A 24,958-nucleotide genomic window follows, 5' to 3' on the forward strand; every position below is an offset into this window, starting at 1 on the left:
TTCGCTTTCAACTGACAACAGTGCAAGATTGGAAAGCCTAGACTCTCCCATTGTAGATCGCAGATAATTTTTGATAAGTTTAAGTTTTGAAAAGCTCCTCTCGCACGAAGCCACAGATACGCAGATTGTGAGGAATAATTTCAGACATAGTGAAAGGTGTGGGAGAGACTCAATAAAATCCCATTCAGCTATGAAGGTCAAAACTTGTAAAGCTGCCCAATCTTTGACTTCTTCTAGGTCCAACTTTGCTGCTTTTAGGTGTCTTCTGAACCTTGGTATCTCCAGTAACAGCTCACTCTCAGATACCTCATCATAGAAATTGGTCAGTTTTGGAATGGACACCTTTAATTCTCCTTCAGTGGCAGATATGAGACTCTTTGCTTGAACAGCCTCAAACATGCCTGCTACTTCCATGATGGCTCTTAATCTGGTCTGGAGTTCCAAATGAAAGCGATCAATGCACTCAAACATCGCCCTCTTATTTTCTTCTTGCAGACTTGGGCTTCCAGCATCTCTTGCCAGTTCCCCTGCCATCCTCTTCTTGAACCTGGTTCTTCTCTCTACTGCAATTCCATATTCATCAGCTTTTAAAAGTGCCTGCTGAATTGCATTTTCAACTAGGTGACTGCGCTCCTCACACAGAAAAAGTCTTAGTGTCTCAAGCTTTGTCACCACTTTATGGTCATGTCTTTCATAGTATACGGACTATGGCTTGAGTCACTTTCAGCACTCTCTTCTGCTTCAGATTCTGTCATTTCCATTCCTTGCTCTTCTGCTTCAAATTCTTCTATTTTCCCTCCTCGCTCTTCTTCAGATTCTGCCATTTCCACTTCTTGTTCCTCTGCAGAAAGCTTTCTAGCAAAAGCATCAAAAGAATCAGCTTGATCAATTGGCGGAGTGTCTTTTGATGAACCCTGGCCATCATCTGGTCTTTTGACATACTTGAGCATGGATCCAGCAAGGGTTTTGATTGCTTGAATTTTTGCCTCTTTTGTTCTCCTTTGCTGGAATCCACTTGGCCTCTTTGACTTATGCACTCCATGTGGCATGGTGGAATATTCGCTTAGGAATTCAGACTTTGCTTTCTGAAATCCATTTGAAAAAAGGACAGCATGAAAACATATAATTTGTCTCTTGTGCTTCTCATATTTTGCTAATGGTATGGATAAACCATATCATACACCGTCGTTTGGTTTAACTTTGTGGGGGGGGGGGGGGGGGGGGTTGCAGAGCACCCACCCGCAGTGGCGGATCCAGAGCTCGGTCTCAGGAGGAGCACTTCCAGATTGTTTTGTGTCGGCAGACAGAAAATAATAGCAGGCTCAGGCTGGGAAGGCAACTTGAATTATGCTAAAATCATTGGGCTAGGGCCATTTTAAAGGGTTTCTACCACCAGAAATACTGTTATGTAGCTGACTGATATAGCGATGCGCTAATGTCAGCACTACAGAACAGTATGTTTCTAACATTAGTCCCTGCAGCCGTTTTTGTTAAAAAAGCACTTTTATAATATGTTAATAAGCCTCTAGGTGCTATGTGGGCGTATAATCAGCACCTAGAGGCTCCGTCCACTCACGCTTTATCCCGCCCAGGTCCAGTGTTCTGACCGCCCAGCTCCTCTTGATTGATGCCACTGTTCCCTGCATCGTTGGCGAAATCCCGCTCCTGCGCCGTTCACTTCGGTCTTCGGCGCAGTGCGAGTGAATGATGCGATCCTCACTGTGACGTAGTCGGCGCAGGCGCAGTGAGGAAGCCGGCACCAGGATCGCATCATTCACTCACTGCGCCTGCGCCGAAGACCGAAGTAAACGGCGCAGGCGCGGGATTTCGCCAACGACGCAGGGAACAGTGGCATCAATCAAGAGGAGCTGGGCGGGCACAACACAGGACCTGGGCAGAATACAGGGTGAGTGGACGGAGCCTCTAGGTGCTGATTTTACGCCCACATAGCACCTAGAGGCTCATTAGCATATAATAAAAGTGCTTTTTTAACAAAAACGGCTGCAGGGACTAATGTTAGAAACATACTGTTATGTAGTGCTGACATTAGCGCATCGCTATATCAGTCAGCTACATAACAGTATTTCTGGTGGTAGAAACCCTTTAATGAACTCTTTTAGTATGGCAGTCGATTTGCATGTGGTCATCACAGGACTGTCATGCCGGCCATTAGGCCATAGTAGTGTCACTATGACACTATGGCCGGTGTGATGGTCCCGTGATGACCACATGCAAATTGACTGTCACACTAAAAGATTAACTGTAGGCTATATTACAGAAGGCTGGTCCTGGTGGTCAGTGGTGTGGCCTGTGTTCTACAAGGCTAATTTACATTACTGAGAAATACAGGGCACACTACAGCATAATATACTGGAATCTACAGTATACACTGTAAATATATCAGTCCTCAAACCAAATAATAACACCGCCATACAATGACCAGATAACACCTACATACAGTGACTGGATAACGCCGGCATAAAGTGACTGGATATAGGATATAAGGGGGCCCAGTATAGAACAGTAATGGCGAACCTTTTAGAGACTGAGTGCCCAAACTGCAACCCAAAACCCACTTATTTATAAAAAAGTGCCAACATGGCAATTTAACCTGAATACCAATATGGTCTGTCTTCCATGTACTTTATCATTTACATAGCTATAATATCCTGCCTACAGTTAATGCGCTGCCTGTGTTGTTTATAGCGCGCCCTGCACTGATGAATGGCAGAAAAAGTGTAAGGCAAATTGGTACACCCATAGACTTTTTCCCAGGGTGTGGGATGGGTGCCCACAGAGAGGGCTCTGAGTGCCTGACATCTCTCCAGGTCCAACCTGGAGTCCAGGTTAAAATTTGGAAATGCCCCCCGCCCCCAAATATAATTAAGTAGGCGCAAAGCGGCAGCATGACAGAGTGTGGATTTGGCATCAGCATGAGGAGACCACAGAGTGGCCCAATGACAGAGTCTATAGTTGACGTCAGCAGCAGCAGTGTCAGGAGAAAGCCAACAAGTGGCACATTGACCGAGTCTGGAGTTGGCAGCATCAGGAGAAGGCCACCGAGTGGCACAAGCACAGAGTCTGGAGTTCAGGGCAGCAGCATCAGGAGAAGGCCACCGAGAGGCAAAATGACAGAGTGAGGAGTTGGCGGCAGTATGAGAAGGCCAAAGAGTGGCACAATGATAGAGCCTGGAGGTGGCCACCCTGCTTACCTCCTGACTTTGGCAATAGCAATATTTTTACAGCACAGTACATGTCCCCTATATTTTTATATAATAAATAAAGAGTCCCACAGTACATAATGTGGGCAAAATATACCTAATTACATAACATTCTCAATACATAAACTTATTTTTATGTGGAAAATGGTGCCAGGTGGTGTACCATAATAAAAATGCCAGGGTACACCCCCTGGCACCTTAGAGTATAACTAATAAAAATGTAAAATAGCCTTTTTTTCACAAAAAAATAAATGTATTTATTGGGAATGTTATGTAAGTAGGTATATTTTGCCCACATTATGTACTGTGGGACTCTTTGCACCGGCCCTGTAACGTGGACGTGACCAGAGCCTGTGCAAGGATATTTTGGCAACACAAGCGAAGCTACATCTCGGTGACCCCCCCCCCCCCCCCCCCTCCCTGCCCGCAGCTCACCTGGTCCTGGTTCTGTCTGCAGCAGCTGGCTTCTCTCTGCTTCAATCTGGTTTGAGGACTGTACTTTTCGCCCTATAAGATGCACATAGGTTTTAGAGGAGTATAATAAGAAACAATATTTTCCATTATACCTCAGGTCAGACCCCCATATCAGCCGTCAGCACCCCATCCATCATGCCCATGTCAGCCCCCATCCATCATGCCCCCATGTCAGCCGTCATGCCCCTATGTCAGCCATTATGCCTTCATGTCAGCCGTCAGCACCCCATGTCAGCCGTCAGCCATCAGCCCCCCATGTCAGCACCCCATCCATCATGCCCATGTCAGCCATCAGCACCCCATCCATCATGCCCTCATGTCCGCCGTCAGCACCCCATGTCAGCCATCAGCCCCCCATGTCAGCACTCCATCCATCATGCCCATGTCAGCCGTCAGCCCCCATCCATCATGCCCCTTATGTCAGCCGTCAGCACCCCATGTCAGCAGTCAGCCATCAGCCCCCCATCCATCATGCCCATGTTAGCCGTCAGCACCCATCCATCATTACTCCCATGTCAGCCATCAGCCCCCCCATGTCAGCCATCATGCCCCCCATGACAGCCGTCAGCCCCCATCCATTATGTTCCCTAATGGGGGACAATGTTGGAGTCTGCGCCATCAGGGGGGGTGACATGATGAGGGACAATGTTGGAGTCGGTGGCACAGACATTTCTTCTCTTCCCCTCCAGGCTCCATGGCACAGACATGTTTGTACATTTTGTCCCCCATCTCCCCCTCTCTGTTACAATTACAATACATTTACAGTGTCAGTACCTGATATATCACTGGGGTCTGGCTGGAGTGGGGTCGGTCTGGTCCTGGCTCCAATCTCAGCTGGCCTGGCTCTGCCTTAAGGTGTCTTCTCCTGGGTCCAGACTAGAGTCCAGCAGGGTCGGCCAAGTTCCAACAGCATGCCACTGTGTTCTTCTGCTGCCAGCCTGGAGGGGCAGCTTTTACAGGCCACAGCAGCTCCGCCTCCTCTCCTCCCTCCGCCGCGGCCCCACTGACAGTCAGTGACGCCTCCTTTGGCCTGAGCCGGCACACATGTAGGCAGGAGTAGGACAGCCGCAGGCCCGCTGCCCGCACTGTAAGTAAATAGTATGTAAGGCCCCCGGCCGGACTTACTGCCGAAGTGCAATTTCAATGTGTTACATCATTTAATTAATCACCTTGGTAGGTCTGGCTGGCGGCTGCTGCTACAATGGGGTGTCACCTGCCCCCGGCGGGGGGCGGGTGACACCCCATTGTAGCAGCAGCCGCCAGCCAGACCTACCAAGGTGATTAATTAGTAACACAATGAAATTGCACTTCGGCAGTAAGTCGGTCCGGGCCTCCGGCGGGGGCGGGTGACACCCCATTGTAGCAGCAGCCGCCAGCCAGACCTACCAAGGTGATTAATTAGTATACACAATGATATAATTGCACTTCGGCAGTAAGTCAGTCCGGGCCTCCGGCGGCCGGGTGACACCCCATCAGACTGGTGTCACCCGGTGCGGCCCGCACCCCCCTTGCAACGCCACTGGGATACAATATTTTCAACATACAATAGTCTTTACTGACCCATCACAAGTTGAAACTAGACTCAACATACAATGCCTCAGCCTCAGATCTAACCAATCCAAGCGACTTCTCTTGTAAAATATTAGTTGCTAGTTAGCAGCTATTCCTGACTGTCATATGTAAGGATTTGCTTTTTCTGTCTTAGTTATCTGCTTATTTTTCTTAAATCTTCATTTTCTCTTATCTTGATTGACATTTTGGGGCTTTGGAACCGATTACTCAAGTTACAATGGTTTCAACATACAATGGTCGTCCTGGAACCAATTAATATTGTATCTTGAGGGACCACTGTCGTTCAAACATGAGTCAGGGATGGGGCATTTTCTGTGTGGTATCCTCTCCCAAGCCCCTGCCCAGTATATCCAGTCTCTCCTTGGCAACACCTCCTCCCCTAGGTTACAAAGGCATAGGGAAACAAGTGGTGCTAGGAATTGTAGTCCAGTGCACGGAACAAGTGCTATTTTGTATCCCTGTTTGGCATTAGCAGCAGTATCCACTGCACACTTCCTCAACAGGGGTTACACCTAAAATAGATTGTGTTGGGAAAACTGAAAAGTCTTATTGGGTGATTACCATATTAGTGTATGTTATAACAATTACTAGTGAGCAATTCATTTGAATAAGGTTGCTGTGCCTGCCTTTCCAAAGATCGGCACGGGTCCTGGGACTACAAACCCCGCCGATCAAACATTGGTGACCCATCCCGTCCAACCTACTAATTACAGCAGGACAGATTATTTCATGTGTTTGGGGACATCCTACAGTAATATGCTGATTGTTCTCAAGAAACTTACCGTAAGCTGTTGTCAGAAGTGACAACAGCACCTTAGTCCTCTTTTCCTATTGAGAATGCATACTGACTCCAGCATAAGTGTATTTGAAGAAGGGGACAGCTGTCTAAGATACACTGCCTGTCCAAAAAAAAAGTCACCAGCAAAAAAAAAGCCTTTAGCTTTGATTACGGCACGCATTCGCTGTGAGATTGTTTCGATAAGCTTCTGCAATGTCACAAGATTTATTTCCATCCAGTGTTGCATACATTTTTCACCAAGATCTTGCATTGATGATGGTAGAGTCTGACTGCTGCGCAAAGCCTTCTCCAGCACATCCCAAAGATTCTCAATGGGGTTAAGGTCTGGACTCTGTGGTGGCCAATCCATGTGTGAAAATGATGTCTCATGCTCCCTGAACCACTCTTTCACAATTTGAGCCCGATGAATCCTGGCATTGTCATCTTGGAATATGTCCGTGCTATCAGGGAAGAAAAAATCCATTGATGGAATAACCTGGTCATTCAGCATGTTCAGGTAGTCAGCTGACCTCATTCTTGGAGCACATACTGTTGCTGAACCTAGACCTGACCAACTGCAGCAACCCCAGATCATAGCACTGCCCCCACATGCTTGTACAGTAGGCACTAGGCATGATGGGTGTATCCCTTCATCTGCCTCTCTTCTTACCCTGATGCACCCATCACTCTGGAACAGGGTAAATCTGGACTCATCAGACCACATGACCTTCTTCCATTGCTCCAGAGTGTAATCTTTATGCTCCCTAGCAAATTGAAGCCTTTTTTTCTGGTTTGCCTAACTGATTAGTGGTTTTCTTACGGCTACACTTCTGTTCAGTCCCAATCCCTTGATTTCCTTTGCATTGTGCGTGTGGAAATGCTTTTACTTTCATTATTAAACATAGCCCTGAGTTCTACTGTTGTTTTTCTTCGATTTTATTTCATCAAACGTTTAAGTGATCGCCGATCAAGATCATTCAGGATTTTTTTCACACCACATTTCTTCCTCGAATACGATGGGTCCCCACTATCCTTCCAGTTTTTAATAATTTGTTGGACAGTTCTTAACCCAATTTTAGTAGTTTCTGCAATCTCCTTAGATGTTTTCTCTGCTTTATGAATGCCAATGATTTGACCCTTCTCAAACAGACTAACATCTTTTCCACGACCACGAGATGTGTCTTTCGACATGGTTAAGAAATGAGAAGCAACTCATTGCACCAGTTGGGGATAAGTAACTTTTTGCCAGCTGAAAGATAATCGCCCCATGCAGTAATTATCCAATAGGAGGCTATTTGCTTAGTTAAATCCAGGTGGCGGCTTTTTTTTTTTGGACAGGCAGTGTATATGGCCACTGTTGTGCATTTTCATACGTATACAATTTTATCTAATGACATTGTAACCAAAATGAATGCTCATTGCCTTTAAGAATAAAATCAGCCTGAACCAAAGTTCTATTATGTAGCTGAGGAAGCCAAGATGAGTTCATGGCAAGTTCAGTTTTATAAAAATTGTGAACATGAACGGACATTGTATTTAAAAGTTATTGCTAAAGATATGGGTTTATCTATGGGGAGTACACCAGCTTCCTCAGACATGTCTGTCTGAAGGGAACAAGCTTGTTTCATGGATAAGCCATGACGAGATAAGAATTAATATCCTTGATGGAGTTGAGCGGACACCTGGATGCTCAGGTTCGGCCGAACTTGAAAAAAAAAAATCGTGTTCGGGACCCGAACTTGACCCCGAACCCCATTAACCACCTCAGCCCCCAGTGCTTAAACACCCTGAAAGACCAGGCCACTTTTTACACTTCTGACCTACACTACTTTCACCGTTTATTGCTCGGTCATGCAACTTACCACCCAAATGAATTTTACCTCCTTTTCTTCTCACTAATAGAGCTTTCATTTGGTGGTATTTCATTGCTGCGGACATTTTTACTTTTTTTGTTATTAATCGAAATTTAACGATTTTTTTGCAAAAAAATGACATTTTTCACTTTCAGTTGTAAAATTTTGCAAAAAAAACGAGATCCATATAGAAATTTTGCTCTAAATTTATAGTTCTACATGTCTTTGATAAAAAAAAAATGTTTGGGTAAAAAAAAAATGGTTTGGGTAAAAGTTATAGCGTTTACAAACTATGGTACAAAAATGTGAATTTCCGCTTTTTGAAGCAGCTCTGACTTTCTGAGCACCTGTCATGTTTCCTGAGGTTCTACAATGGCCAGACAGTACAAACACCCCACAAATGACCCCATTTCGGAAAGTACACACCCTAAGGTATTCGCTGATGGGCATAGTGAGTTCATAGAACTTTTTATTTTTTGTCACAAGTTAGCGGAAAATGATGATTTTTTTTTTTTTTTCTTACAAAGTCTCATATTCCACTAACTTGTGACAAAAAATAAAAACTTCTATGAACTCACTATGCCCATCACGAAATACCTTGGGGTCTCTTCTTTCCAAAATGGGGTCACTTGTGGGGTAGTTATACTGCCCTGGCATTTTAGGGGCCCAAATGTGTGGTAAGGAGTTTGAAATCAAATTCTGTAAAAAATGACCTGTGAAATCCGAAAGGTGCTCTTTGGAATATGGGCCCCTTTGCCCACCTAGGCTGCAAAAAAGTGTCACACATCTGGTATCTCCGTACTCAGGAGAAGGTGGGGAATGTGTTTGGGGGTGTCTTTTTACATATACCCATGCTGGGTGAGATAAATATCTTAGTCAAATGCCAACTTTGTATAAAAAAATGGGAAAAGTTGTCTTTTGCCAAGATATTTCTCTCACCCAGCATGGGTATATGTAAAATGACACCCCAAAACACATTCCCCACCTTCTCCTGAGTACGGCAATACCAGATGTGTGACACTTTTTTGCAGCCTAGGTGGGCAAAGGGGCCCATATTCCAAAGAGCACCTTTCGGATTTCACAGGTCATTTTTTACAGAATTTGATTTCAAACTCCTTACCACACATTTGGGCCCCTAGAATGCCAGGGCAGTATAACTACCCCACAAGTGACCCCATTTTGGAAAGAAGACACCCCAAGGTATTCCGTGAGGGGCATGGCAAGTTCCTAGAATTTTTTATTTTTTGTCACAAGTTAGTGGAAAATGATGATTTTTTTTTTTTTTTTTTTCATACAAAGTCTCATATTCCACTAACTTGTGACAAAAAATAAAAACTTCCATGAACTCACTATGCCCATCAGCGAATACCTTGGGGTGTCTTCTTTCCAAAATGCTGTCACTTGTGGGGTAGTTATACTGCCCTGGCATTCTAGGGGCCCAAATGTGTGGTAAGGAGTTTGAAATCAAATTCTGTAAAAAATGACCTGTGAAATCCGAAAGGTGCTCTTTGGAATATGGGCCCCTTTGCCCACCTAGGCTGCAAAAAAGTGTCACACATCTGGTATCTCCGTACTCAGGAGAAGGTGGGGAATGTGTTTTGGGGTGTCATTTTACATATACCCATGCTGGGTGAGATAAATATCTTGGTCAATTGCCAACTTTGTATAAAAAAATGGGAAAAGTTGTCTTTTGCCAAGATATTTCTCTCACCCAGCATGGGTATATGTAAAATGACACCCCAAAACACATTCCCCACCTTCTCCTGAGTACGGAGATACCAGATGTGTGACACTTTTTTGCAGCCTAGGTGAGCAAAGGGGCCCATATTCCAAAGAGCACCTTTCGGATTTCACAGGTCATTTTTTACAGAATTTGATTTCAAACTCCTTACCACACATTTGGGCCCCTAGAATGCCAGGGCAGTATAACTACCCCACAAGTGACCCTATTTCGGAAAGAAGAGACCCCAAGGTATTCGCTGATGGGCATAGTGAGTTCATGGAAGTTTTTATTTTTTGTCACAAGTTAGTGGAATATGAGACTTTGTATGAAAAAAAAAAAAAAAATAAAATCAGCATTTTCCACTAACTTGTGACAAAAAATAAAAAATTCTAGGAACTCGCCATGCCCCTCACGGAATACCTTGGGGTGTCTTCTTTCCAAAATGGGGTCACTTGTGGGGTAGTTATACTGCCCTGGCATTTTCCAGGGGCCCTAATGTGTGGTAAGTAGGTAAATGACCTGTGAAATCCTAAAGGTGCTCTTTGGAATGTGGGCCCCTTTGCCCACCTAGGCTGCAAAAAAGTGTCACACATGTGGTATCGCCGTATTTAGGAGAAGTTGGGGAATGTGTTTTGGGGTGTCATTTTACATATACCCTTGCTGGGTGAGAGAAATATCTTGGCAAAAGACAACTTTTCCCATTTTTTTATACAAAGTTGGCATTTGACCAAGATATTTCTCTCACCCAGCATGGGTATATGTAAAATGACATCCCAAAACACATTCCCCACCTTCTCCTGAGTACGGCCATACCAGATGTGTGACACTTTTTTGCAGCCTAGATGCGCAAAGGGGCCCAAATTCCTTTTAGGAGGGCATTTTTAGACATTTGGATACCAGACTTCTTCTTACGCTTTGGGGCCCCTAGAATGCCAGGGCAGTATAAATACCCCACATGTGACCCCATTTTGGAAAGAAGACACCCCAAGGTATTCAATGAGGGGCATGGCGAGTTCATAGAAATTTTATTTTTTTGGCACAAGTTAGCGGAAATTGATATTTTTAATTTTTTTCTCACAAAGTCTCTCGTTCCGCTAACTTGGGACAAAAATTTCAATCTTTCATGGACTCAATATGCCCCTCACGGAATGCCTGGGGGTGTCTTCTTTCCGAAATGGGGTCACATGTGGGGTATTTATACTGCCCTGGCATTCTAGGGGCCCTAAAGCGTGAGAAGAAGTCTGGAATATAAATGTCTAAAAAATTTTACGCATTTGGTTTCCGTGAGGGGTATGGGGAGTTCATGTGAGATTTTATTTTTTGACACAAGTTAGTGGAATATGAGACTTTGTAAGAAAAAAAAAAAAAAAATCCGCTAACTTGGGCCAAAAAAATGTCTGAATGGAGCCTTACAGAGGGGTGATCAATGACAGGGGGGTGATCAATGACAGGGGGGTGATCAATGACAGGGGGGGTGATCAGGGAGTCTATATGGGGTGATAACCACAGTCATTGATCACGCCCGTGTAAGGCTTCATTCAGACGTCCGTATGCGTTTTGCGGATCCGATCCATCTATCAGTGGATCCGTAAAAATCATGCGGACGTCTGAATGGAGCTTTACAGGGGGGTAATCCATGACAGGGGGGTAATCAATGACAGGGGGGTGATCAGGGAGTCTATATGGGGTGATCACCACAGTCATTGATCACGCCCCTGTATGGCTTCATTCAGACGTCCGGATGCGTTTTGCGGATCCGATCCATCTATCAGTGCATCCGTAAAAATCATGCGGACATCTGAATGGAGCTTTACAGGGGGGTAATCAATGACAGGGGGGTGATCAGGGAGTCTATATGGGGTGATCACCACAGTCATTGATCACGCCCCTGTAAGGCTTCATTCAGACGTCCGGATGCGTTTTGCGGATCCGATCCATCTATCAGTGGATCCGTAAAAATCATGCGGACATCTGAATGGAGCTTTACAGGGGGGTAATCAATGACAGGGGGGTGATCACCACAGTCATTGATCATGCCCCTGTAAGGCTTCATTCAGACGTCCGGATGCGTTTTGCGGATCGAATCCATCTATCAGTGCATCCGTAAAAATCATGCGGACATCTGAATGGAGCTTTACAGGGGGGTGATCAGGGAGTCTATATGGGGTGATCACCACAGTCATTGATCACGCCCCTGTAAGGCTTCATTCAGACGTCCGGATGCGTTTTGCGGATCCGATCCATCTATCAGTGGATCCGTAAAAATCATGCGGACATCTGAATGGAGCTTTACAGGGGGGTGATCAATGACAGGGGGGTAATCAATGACAGGGGGGTGATCAGGGAGTCTATATGGGGTGATCAGGGGTGATCAGGGGCTAATAAGGGGTTAATAAGTGACGGGGGGGGGGGTGTAGTGTAGTGTAGTGGTGCTTGGTGCTACTTTACTGAGCTACCTGTGTCCTCTGGTGGTCGATCCAAACAAAGGGGACCACCAGAGGACCAGGTAGCAGGTATATTAGACGCTGTTATCAAAACAGCGACTAATATACCTGTTAGGGGTTAAAAAAAACACATCTCCAGCCTGCCAGCGAACGATCGCCGCTGGCAGGCTGGAGATCAACTCTCTTACCGTCCGTTCCTGTGAGCGCGCGCATTTTACGCATTTGGTTTCCGTGAGGGGTATGGGGAGTTCATGTGAGATTTTATTTTTTGACAGTCATTGATCACGCCCCTGTAAGGCTTCATTCAGACGTCCGGATGCGTTTTGCGGATCGGATCCATCTATCAGTGCATCCGTAAAAATCATGCGGACATCTGAATGGAGCTTTACAGGGGGGTGATCAGGGAGTCTATATGGGGTGATCACCACAGTCATTGATCATGCCCCTGTAAGGCTTCATTCAGACGTCCGGATGCGTTTTGCGGATCCGATCCATCTATCAGTGCATCCGTAAAAATCATGCGGACATCTGAATGGAGCTTTACAGGGGGGTAATCAATGACAGGGGGGTAATCAATGACAAGGGGGTGATCAGGGAGTCTATATGGGGTGATCACCACAGTCATTGATCACGCCCCTGTAAGGCTTCATTCAGACGTCCGGATGCGTTTTGCGGATCCGATCCATCTATCAGTGCATCCGTAAAAATCATGCGGACATCTGAATGGAGCTTTACAGGGGGGTGATCAATGACAGGGGGGTAATCAATGACAGGGGGGTGATCAGGGAGTCTATATGGGGTGATCAGGGGTGATCAGGGGCTAATAAGGGGTTAATAAGTGACGGGGGGGGGGGGGGGTAGTGTAGTGTAGTGGTGCTTGGTGCTACTTTACTGAGCTACCTGTGTCCTCTGGTGGTCGATCCAAACATAGGGGACCACCAGAGGACCAGGTAGCAGGTATATTAGACGCTGTTATCAAAACAGCGACTAATATACCTGTTAGGGGTTAAAAAAAACACATCTCCAGCCTGCCAGCGAACGATCGCCGCTGGCAGGCTGGAGATCAACTCTCTTACCGTCCGTTCCTGTGAGCGCGCGCGCCTGTGTGCGCGCGTTCACAGGAAATCTCGGCGGTCCGGAGGTGGTTAAAGTCAATGGGACCCGAACGTTTGAGCACTAAAATGGCTATAAAAATGTCATGGAAAATGCTAGAGGGCTGCAAAAGACAGCAAAATGTGCTTGAAAGCATGGCAAATGCTCTGCAAACAAATGTGGATAGGGAAATGAATAAAAAAAACATAAAAGAACATAAAAATTAGGAATGATGTAGGAGGAAGAGGTTGAGGAGGCAGTGAATGGGTGGATGTGGCCGTGTAGGCTCACGTGGCGGTCTAGGTGGAAGCGGCGAACGAGGAACAGGTAGCCAACACAGATGTGTGTTATTTTGCATTTTTACATAGGGGTATCCCCCAAAATATTGGGACATATAAAAAAAAAATTGAATAAGTGCACTTGAGTACAAGGATGGATGGTTGAGGCTGTTAGAACTGTCTATTCTGCACAAGGTACAGATAAGTCTTGTGGGATCCAGGCCTGGTTCATTTTAATGAACGTGAGCTTGTCCACTTTGGCTGTGGACAGGCGGCTACGTCTGTCTGTAATGACGCCTCCTCCTGTGCTAAATACACGTTCAGAGAGTACACTGGCTGCAGGGCAGGCCAGCACCTCCAAGGCATACAGGGCAAGCTCTGGCCATGTGGACAATTTGGAGACCCAGAAGTTGAATGGGGCAGAACCATCAGTCAGTATGTGTTCAAATGCTGCCTGCTGCTAACACGCTGCATATCAGCAGTTGGGGCCGGTTGTTGCGGCGAGGTGACAAAGCTTTTCCACATGTCGGCCATGCTAACCCTGCCTTCTAAGGTGCTGGCGCTGACACAGCTGCGTTGGCGACCTCTTCCTCCTCCCCTGCCTTCGCCTTGTGCTTCCACTTGTTCCCCGGCGTCAGTCGGGAATGCTCTCAGGAGCGCATCTACCAGCGTGCGCCTGTAGTCGCGCATCTTCCGATCACGCTCCAGTGAGGGAATTAACCCCTTAAGGACATAGGATGTACCGGTACGCCCTATTTCCCGAGTCCTTAAGGACACAGGACGTATCGGTACGTCCTGACTTAAAATCTGTATTCCGGCGCTCGAGGGGTTAAACGGAACGGGATTTCGGCTGAAATCCTTCAGCCGGCATCCTGTGACAACGCCAGGGGGGGGTCATGTGACCCCCCCGTGTCGGCGATCGCAGCAAACCGCAGGTCAATTCAGACCTGCGGTTTGCTGCGCTTTTTGCAGTTTCTGATCCCCGCGGTCCCTGACCGCGGCGATCAGAAACTTTAGAGTGGCTAAAATCTATATTTTTCACCCCCCCTGCACCCGTGCATGATTTGATGCCAGCGGGTGGTGCGGGGGGGTGTCGCATGCGGTGGGGGCGTTGCGGGAGGCGGGCGGTGCGGCAGGCGGGATCGCGATCCCCCGCCCGCCTCCCCATGAACGATCGTTGGCTTCTAGTGGGTATACCAGGGTGCCAGCACATTGCTGGCACCCTGGTATAAACGGCTGACATCTGTGCAGATGTCAGCCGTTTAACCCTTTCCATACCGCGGTCCGTACGGACCGCTGTATGGAAAAAGTTAACTGTCATCGGTCAGGGAGCTCCCTCCCTCTCCATCGGGGGGCTGCTGTGCCTTTGCAGCCCCCCGATGGAGAGGGAGAGAGCCCCCAGAGAGCCCCCCTCAGCCCCGTGCTTACCCTTCCCCGTCTGCGAAGTTCTGAGCAGACGGGGAGGGTTCCCATGGCAACAGGCGTCCTGCTGTCCATGGTGCTAAACAGATCTATGCTGAAAGCATAGATCTGTTCAGTGTAAGTAAAATACAGTACAGAACAATATATATTGTACTGTACTGTATTATACAGACATCAGACCCACTGGATCTTCAAGAACCAAGCGGGTCTGGGTCAAAAAAATGTAAAAAAAAGTGAAAAAAGTTAAGATAAAAAAAAAAAAAACATTTATCACTGAATAAAAATTAAAAAAATAAAATAAACTACACATATTAGGTATCGCCGCGTCCGTAACGACCTGATCTATAAAATGGTCATGTTACTTTCCCCGCACGGTGAACGCCATAAAAATAAAAAAATAAAAACTAAGAGAAAATTGAAATTTTGCCCACCTTACTTCCCAAAAAAGTCGCATGTACGCCAAAATAGTACCAATCAAACCGTCATCTCATCCCGCAAAAAATGAGACCCTACTCAAGATAATCGCCCAAAAGCTGAAAAAACTATGGCTCTTAGACTATGGAAACACTAAAACATGATTTTTTTTTGTTTCAAAAATGAAATCATTGTGTAAAACTTACATAAATAAAAAAAAAGTATACATATTAGGTATCGCCGCGTCCGTATCGACCGGCTCTATAAAAATATCACATGACCTAACCCCTCAGATGACCACCGTAAAAAAATTAAAATAAAAACAGTGTAAAAAAAGCCATTTTTTGCCATCTTACATCACAAAAAGTGTAATAGCAAGCGATCAAAAAGTCATATGCACCCCAAAATAGTGCCAATCAAACCGTCATCTCATCCCGCAAAAAATGAGACCCTACTCAAGATAATCGCCCAAAAACTGAAAAAACTATGGCTCTTAGACTATGGAGACACTAAAACATTTTTTTGGTTTTAAAAATGAAGTTATTGTATAAAACTTACATAAATAAAAAAAATGTATACATATTAGGTATCGCCGCGTCCGTGACAACCTGCTCTATAAAATTACCACATGATCTAACCTGTCAGATGAATGTTGTAAATAACAAAAAAAAAAACGTGCCAAAAAAGCTATTTCTTGTTACCTTGCTGCACAAAAAGTGTAATATAGAGCAACCAAAAATCATATGTACCCTAAACTAGTACCAACAAAACTGCCACCCTATCCCGTAGTTTCTAAAAGGGAGTCACTTTTTCGGAGTTTCCACTCTAGGGGTGCATCAGGGGGGCTTCAAATGGGACATGGTGTCAAAAAAACCAGTCCAGCAAAATCTGCCTTCCAAAAACCGTATGGCATTCCTTTCCTTCTGCGCCCTGCCGTGTGCCCGTACAGCTGTTTACGACCACATATGGGGTGTTTCTGTAAATTACAGAATCAGGGCCATAAATAATGAGTTTTGTTTGGCTGTTAACCCTTGCTTTGTAACTGGAAAAAAAATATTAAAATGGAAAATCTGCCAAAAATTTGAAATTTTGAAATTGTGTCTCTATTTTCCATTAAATCTTGTGCAACACCTAAAGGGTTAACAACGTTTGTAAAATCAGTTTTGAATACCTTGAAGGGTGTAGTTTCTTAGATGGGGTCACTTTTATGTAGTTTCTACTCTAGGGGTGCATCAGGGGGGCTTCAAATGGGACATGGTGTCAAAAAAACAGTCCAGCAAAATCAGCCTTCCAAAAACCAAACGGCGCACCTTTCACTCTGCGCCCCGCTGTGTGCCAGTACAGTAGTTTACGGCCACATATGGGGTGTTTCTGTAAACATCAGAGTCAGGGCAATAAAGATACAGTCTTGTTTGGCTGTTAACCCTTGCTTTGTTAGTGGAAAAAATGGGTTAAAATTGAAAATTAGGCAAAAAAATGAAATTCTCAAATTTCATCCCCATTTGCCAATAACTCTTGTGCAACACCTAAAGGGTAAACGACGTATGTAAAATCAGTTTTGAATACCTTGAGGGGTGTAGTTTCTTAGATGGGGTCACTTTTAGGGAGTTTCTCCTCTAGGGGTGCATCAGGGGGCTTCAAATGGGACATGGTGTCAAAAAACCAGTCCATAAAAATCAGCCTTCCAAAAACCATACGGCGCACCTTTCACTCTACGCCCCGCTGTGTGGCCGTACAGTAGTTTACGGCCACATATTGGGTGTTTCTGTAAACGGCAGAGTCAGGGCAATAAAGATACAATCTTGTTTGGCTGTTAACCCTTGCTTTGTTAGTGGAAAAAATGGGTTAAAATGAAAAATTTGACAAAAAAATTAAATTCTCAAATTTCCTCCCCATTTGCCAATAACTCTTGTGCAACACCTAAAGGGTTAATAATGTATGCAAAATCAGTTTTGAATACCTTGAGGGGTGTAGTTTCTTAGATTGGGTCATTTTTGGGTGGTTTCTATTATGTAAGCCTCGCAAATCGACTTCAGACCTGAACTGGTCCCTAAAAATTGAGTTTTTGTAAATTTCTGAAAAATTTCAAGATTTGCTTCTAAACTTCTAAGCCTTATAACATCCCCAAAAAATAAAATATCATTCCCAAAATAATTCAAACATGAAGTAGACATATGGGGAATGTAAAGTCATCACAATTTTTTGGGGTATTACTATGTATTACAGAAGTAGAGAAACTGAAACTTTGAAATTTGCTAATTTTTCCAAATTTTTGGTAAATTAGGTATTTTTTTGTGCAAAAAAAAAATAATTTTTTTGACTTCATTTTACCAGTGTCATGAAGTACAATATGTGACGAAAAAACAATCTCAGAATGGCCTGGATAAGTCAAAGCGTTTTAAAGTTATTAGCACTTAAAGTGACACTGGTCAGATTTCCAAAAAATGGCCTGGTCCTTAAGGTGAAAATGAGCCCGGTCCTTAAGGGGTTAAGGACGGCACATTGTCTTTGTAACGGGGATCCAACAGGGTGGCCACCCAGTAGTCAGCACACAATAAAATGTGGGCAACTCTGCAGTCGTTACGCAGGCACTGCAGCATGTAGTTGCTCATGTGTGCCAGGCTGCCCAGAGGTAAGGACAAGCTGTCCTCTGTGGGAGGCGTATCGTCTGCGTCCTCCGTATCCCCCCAGCGATGCACCAGTGATGGGCCCGAGCTGCGTTGGATGCCACCCCACTGTGAACATGCTTCATCCCCATCCTCCTCCTCCTCGTCCTCCAGTAGTGGGCCCTGGCTGGTCAAATTTGTACCTGGCCTCTGCTGTTGCAAAAATCCTCTTTCTGAGCTACTTCTAAAAGACTGGCCTGAAAGTGTTAGAGATGAACCCTCTTCCTCCTCCTCGTCCTGGGCCACATCCTCTTCCATCATCGCCCTAAGTGTTTTCTCAAGGAGACATAGAAGTGGTATTGTAACGCTGATAACGGCGTCATTGCCATTGGCCATGTTGGTGGAGTACTCGAAACAGCGCAACAGGGCACACAGGTCTCACATAGAGGCCCAGTCATTGGTGGTAAAGTGGTGCTGTTCCGCAGTGCGACTGACCCGTGCGTGCTGCAGCTGAAACTCCACTATGGCCTGCTGTTGCTCGCACAGTCTATCCAGCATGTGCAAGGTGGAGTTCCACCTGGTGGGCACGTCGCATATGAGGTGGTGAGCGGGAAGGCCGAAGTTACGCTGTAGAGCAGATAGCCGAGCAGCGGCAGGTTGAGAACGCCAGAAGCGCGCACAGATGGCCCGCACTTTATGCAGCAGCTCAGACATGTCGGGGTAGTTGTGAATGGATTTCTGCACTACCAAATTCAGCACATGCACCAGGCAAGGGATGTACGTCATACCGGCTAGTCCCAGAGCTGCAACGAGATTTCGCCCATTATCGCACACCACCAGGCCGGGCTTGAGGCTTACTGGCAGCAACCACTCGTCAGTCTGTTGTTCTCTACCCCGCCACAACTCCTGCGCGGTGTGGGGCCTGTCCCCCAAACACATCAGTTTCAGAATGGCCTGCTGACGTTTACCCCTGGCTGTGCTGAAGTTGGTGGTGAAGGTCTGTTGCTGACCGGATGAGGAGGTGGTAGAAGAGGAGGAGGAAGCCAAGTAGGAAGAGGAGGCAACAGGAGACAAAGAATGATGCCCTGCGATCCTTGGCGGCAGAAGGACGTGCGCCAAACAGCTCTCCGCCTGGGGCCCAGCCGCCACTACATTTACCCAGTGTGCAGTTAGGGAGATATAGCGTCCCTGGCCGTGCTTACTGGTCCATGTATCTGTGGTTAGGTGGACCTTGCCACAGATGGCGTTGCGCATTGCACACTTGATTTTATCCGATACTTGGTTGTGCAGGGAGAGCACGGCTCTCCTGGAGAAGTAGTGGCGGCTGGGAACGACGTACTGTGGGACAGCAATCGAGCTGTTTGAAGCTGTCCGTCTCAACCAGCCTGAATGACAGCATTTCAAAGGCCAGTAGTTTAGAAATGCTGACATTCAGGGCCAGGGATCGAGGGTGGCTAGGTGGGAATTTACACTTTCTATCAAAGGTTTGTGAGATGGAGAGCTGAACGCTTCCGTGTGACATGGTGGAGATGCTTGGTGACTGAGGTGGTATTGTTGGTGGCACATCCTCTGTTTGCTGGGCGGCAGGTGCCAACGTTCCTCCAGAGGTGGAGGAAGAGGCCGAGGCAGCAGCAGAAGAGGGAGCAGGAGGGGCCTGAGCCCTTTCTTGGTTTTGAAGGTGCTTACTCCACTGCAGCCCGTGTCTCGCATGTAGATGCCTGGTCATGCAGGTTGCGCTAAGGTTCAGAACGTTAATGCCTCGCTTCAGGCTTTGATGGCACAGCGTGCAAACCACTCGGGTCTTGTCGTCAGCACATTGTATGAAGAAGTGCCATGCCAGGGAACTCCTTGAAGCTGCCTTTGGTGTGCTCGGTCCCTGGTGACGGTGGCCAGTAGCAGGCAAACTGTTTTGGCGACTGCTGCTCTGCTTTTGCACCCTGCTTCCACTTTTACTCTGAAAGTCTGTGGCATGACCTTCATTCCATGTGGGGTCTAGGACCTCATCGTCCCCTGCATCGTCTTCCACCCAGTCTTCCTCCCTGACCTCCTTTTCGGTCTGCACACTGCAGAAAGACGCAGCAGTTGGTACCTGTATTTCGTCATCATCAGAGACGTGCTGAGGTGGTATTCCCATGTCCTCATCAGGAAACATAAGTGGTTGTGCGTCAGTGCATTCTATGTCTTCCACCCCTGGGGAAGGGCTAGGTGGATACCCTTGGGAAACCCTGCCAGCAGAATCTTCAAACAGCATAAGAGACTGCTGCATGACTTGAGACTCAGACAGGTTCCCCGATATGCACGGGGGTGATGTGACAGACTGATGGGCATGGGTTTCAGGCGCCACCTGTGCGCTTTCTGCAGAAGACTGGGTGTGAGATAATGTGAACGTGCTGGATCCACTGTCGGCCAACCAATTGACTAGTGCCTGTACTTGCTCAGGCCTTACCATCTTTAGAACGGCATTAGGCCCGACCAAATATTGCTGTAGATTCTGGCGGCTACTGGGACCTGAGGTAGTAGTTTCAGTTGGACGTGTAGCTGTGGCAGAACGGCCACGTCCTCTCTCTGCACCAGAGGCTCCACCAACACCACCACCACGACGGCGTCCCAAATTAGATGTTTGCCTCATAGTTAGCGTTCACAAAGCAAAGTAAAAAGTGGTTAAGTCTGTTAAAAATAATTAATTGCCAATAAAAACCCTGATGTAGAGTATTGCACTCAATTATTTTTTTTTACTCGATAGGACAGCGGTATTTGTGGCCTAAATTTTCCAGTAACTTATGTACCTCTAATCCCAGATGTGCAGTATATTAGAGGGTTTTTTCACCCCAGTAAGCACAAAGCCGTATTTCTGGCCTAAATGTGACAGTCACTTATGCACGTCTAATCCCAGATGTGCAGTATATATCAGAGGCTTTTTTCACCCCAGTAACCAAAAAGCCGTATTTCTGGCCTAAATGTGACACTCACTTATGCACGTCTTATCCCAGATGTGCAGTATATTAGAGGATTTTTTCACCCCAGTAACCAAAAAGCCGTATTTCTGGCCTATATGTGACACTCACTTATGCACGTCTTATCCCAGATGTGCAGTATATTAAAGGGTTTTTTCACCCCAGTAACCAAAAAGTCGTATTTCTGGCCTAAATGTGACAATCACTTATGCACGTGTAATCCCAGATATGCAATATATTAGAGGCTTTTTTCACCCCAGTATGCCAAAGCCGTATTTCTGGCCTAAATGTGACAATCACTTATGCACGTGTAATCCCAGATGTGCCTTATATTTAACAGATGTATTTTTTTAACCCCAGTAAGCAAAAAGCTGTATTTCTGGACTTGCAGACATGCAGATAGCCTGTGCTTGTGCACTATCGTTGCATAAAATGGCTGCCGATTATGTATTGATATTGACTAACTGAAGAAAAAAAGTTTGTTTTCAGTAGTAGTTGGCTCAGGGCAGGCTTAAAAAAATTGTGCACTGCACCCACAAAACACATTTGCTGTAGATCGCTGAGTACAAAAAACAGTTCTTGATAAGATTTCTCCCTGATCTCTCCTTCACAGCAGCTGCAGCCTCTCCCTACACTAATCCGAGCAGAGTGACGGGCGGCGCTACGTGACTCTAGCTTAAATAGAGGCTGAGTCACATGCTGCAGTTGGCCAATCACAGCCATGCCAATAGTAGGCATGGCTGTGATGGCCTTTTGGGGCAAGTAGTATGACGCTTGTTGATTGGCTGCTTTGCAGCCTTTCAAAAAGCGCCATAAAAATCGCCGAACACCAAACCCAAACTTTTACGTAAACTCTAATCCTTGAGGCACACCTGCTGTATGAGGTTCAATATATATATTCATAATTATATTATATATATCTCTGTATGGTATATTTAGTTTACAACATATTTTAACCAATAATTCATATAATGTGTTATCCATGTGTAACAATGTATCGATTTATTTAGATATTATACCATGTATTTATCATTTAGAATGTATTGTAGAAGGTGCAGAAACATTGAAGTAAGTTTATGTTAATTGGATTTCTGAGAAGAGTAAATGTTATTTCAAAACAATAGTTATTCATGGATGTAGAAAAGTGAAATGTACAAGTTCCGATGCCAAGCATCAAACCGTTATATAACATTTTTATCAAGTCAACATATATTTTAAAAAAAATAGGAGAAGACAATGACTCCAACAAGTCCAGGATATAGGTAATTAAAAATGTCAGGAAAAGACCTTCCTCAATAATGTATATTAAAAAGGTTAAGAAGGTCATGTGAACGTATTATTAGATATTTAGTTTTAATGCTTAAAAGTTATGATGTTTATCTGCAGTACCACAGTGCCATCTGGAGGCAGATGGACAATATTATATTATTTGATTATTTGTTTTATGCAATATTAGGAGTTAATATGACATCATGGTGTTATTAGCATGCAAATACACCCACCTTACCTGATTGGAAATCCCTAATCTAAAGGGGATGATTCTTAGATAAGGGGGGGGGGGGATAAATACTTGTGCGCGGAGCAGCAAGGGAGATCCATTGATCCATCCATCCATTCAATCAAGACCAAAAGAAACTCAAAAAGAAAAACTTTACCAGAAGAAACTTGGATTATTTTTGGATTACTAGGAAAGTTCTTGAGAACTGGTCCCATCTGAACTGTGTCTACCCTTGACCCGGTAACATATATTTTGTTTACTACTCATGATATTAATAAGATATTTCTCTCGGTATATAGCCAAAAGTCCCCATACTGTGGGAATATATAGTGTTAGATGCCTCCATAATGATGATTATTCTCTTAGCAAAGATGCATATTGTTAATGGAAGATCTGACATTATTTGAAAAAAGGACTAAGCCCTTGGAAAGTTATTTTCCATAGTTTGATTGCCGAACTGAATATTTTATCATATTAATATCATATATTTTTGATTGGTAATAGGAAAACAGAGTCAAGGGATAACAGTTATTTTCCTGTATAATCCGTGTTTTATTGTTATAGCCTGTTTGATAAACAGAAGATCCTAAGTTTCTCTTGGTATATGAGTCTTTTTTTTTAAATAATGACACTGGTTGTCATAAATCACTAAGTCACACTGTGTTGATCAGATAGGGGTTTGTTAGCACCACCATGTGGTACATTTTGGGTATTATTTTGTAACTTCATAATTTGTTTTGCAATTGTATTGATTTTATAGTCTTTGTTTTTATAATAAAGGATTATATATTTTTGCATATACAATTGTCCCTTTGTTTCACTGCTTGCATAAATCAAATTAAGATGCTCAATAAAAAGAACTTAGAGGCGATTATGTCCGCCTAAGGGTACATGCACACGTTTAGGATTCATGTGCGGAGCATCCGCACTGAAATCCGCAGGTGTTCGCAGGCAAATCTGTGCGGTCAATCCGCATCAATTGGTGCAGATTTGCATGCGGATTTGAGTGCGGATTTGGTGCGGTTTCGGTGCGGATTTTTCACATGCGGATTTTACTAAGTGAATGAAGAAAATCCGGTCAGGAAAAAAAAAAAAAATTGACATGTCGCGGATTTTAAAATCCGCACCGCAGGTCAAAATCCGCGCGGAAAAAATCCGCATCGTGTGCATTGAGAATTTCAAATTCTCATAGAATACAATGGACATGACCTACGGTGCGGATTTTCCGCACGCAAATCCTGATCGTGTGCAGGGGGCCTTAAGGATAATATAATTTTTATTTTTTTATTTTTTTTCCCCTCTCTTTCATATGAAGATTCTTTTTATATAGAAGATATATGACACCACCTTATCTTACTCCCAGAAACAGACTAAAGGCACATTTACAAGCCGCAGATGAACAGCAGACTGTTGGGAAGGAAGCGTTCCTTCCCGACAGTCAGCTGCTCTTTAAGTGAAGGTAAAGCACTGTATTTACATGCAGTGATCTCCTCCACAGTATCAGGATGAGGGATCGCTATTGTGATCACTTGTCCTCATACATCGGTTTTGTTTCTGGGCAGACTGCACGATCTGCTGGCCAGAAACGATAACTTACGTGCCTGCACAAATGATAGGCTCACCCAATAAACGAGCATTTTGCTTGTTCATTGGGTGATCGACGGAACCTTTACACGGGCAGATTTACTGTTTATATTGCACACAATCAGTATGAATCTGTATTCCCAGTCTGTTGTACCCAACCTTTATGTGGTTTCCCAGTCTGTTGTACCTAACCTTTATGTGGTTTCCCAGTCTGTTGTACCTAACCTTTATGTGGTAAAAATGTGGTTCATGATAATATGTTAAATGTGTCTCTTCTATATGGAATACCTGTTTATTTTGTTCTCCCTTTTGTTTTCTAGGTTAGTGATCTCTCATTTCATGACTCTCTGGCCACTTTTGTTGCTGTTCTAATTGCACGGTATTGCTTTTCATTGGAAGATGTGGTTCAGCACGTTGCTCTTCCATCTCTACTGGCTGCAGGTAGCATTCTTGAGTAACATGGCGTAGGATGGATGACTCCACAAATATAATTTATTAGTGGAATAGCCTGTAGGCATTTTTACCTCTATATGTTCTCTGTTTTGTACACTTGCCCCTGATATCAGGAAAGAGATATTCAAAGAAAGCCTTCACAATCAAATATCTTGTAGTCATGAGCAATATGTCCTAGAATGTGTTAAAATAATTTGTGGAGTTTTCTCTCAGTGGAAATTCCCAGGAACGGGACAAGCTCTCTTGGTGCTCAGTGCAGGTACTGAGAATGCAGCCACAATCTTAATTCATAAAGATAAGGGTGAATGTGATGCTGGTGGTCTGTGGCCTCTCTGCTACCAGCAGACAGGGCCTCCAGAACACTTATATCACTCCAGTGCTCTAGCAGTCAATGCTTGTCGGTGTCTTCTTGTTTCTTCTCAGAGGACATGGCTGCCAAAGTGGTGCTGTTCCCTTCACTCCACCCTGGCTGCAACCTGCTCCTCTTGCCTGCAGTGCCTAAGTTTGCCCTAGGGTGTGATAGCTACCTAAGGCTTTTAAAGGACCAATCTGCTCACAACCTAATCTGTCCAGCCTATGACTAACCTTCCTA

At 45.0% G+C, this 24,958-nt stretch overlaps 1 protein-coding gene across 1 annotated transcript in view; it reads left to right on the forward strand.

Annotated features, from left to right (window-relative positions):
* MED12L (mediator complex subunit 12L) overlaps window positions 1-24,958 on the forward strand; it is a 692,480-nt gene that overhangs the window by 533,351 nt on the left and 134,171 nt on the right. The window contains exon 23 of the mRNA XM_040429951.1: window positions 24,234-24,354. Coding sequence (XP_040285885.1) covers window positions 24,234-24,354 — 121 coding nt within the window. The remainder of the gene's footprint in view (window positions 1-24,233; window positions 24,355-24,958) is intronic.

The sequence above is a fragment of the Bufo bufo genome, chromosome 4, assembly GCF_905171765.1.
Source record: "Bufo bufo chromosome 4, aBufBuf1.1, whole genome shotgun sequence".
Lineage (NCBI taxonomy): Eukaryota > Metazoa > Chordata > Amphibia > Anura > Bufonidae > Bufo > Bufo bufo.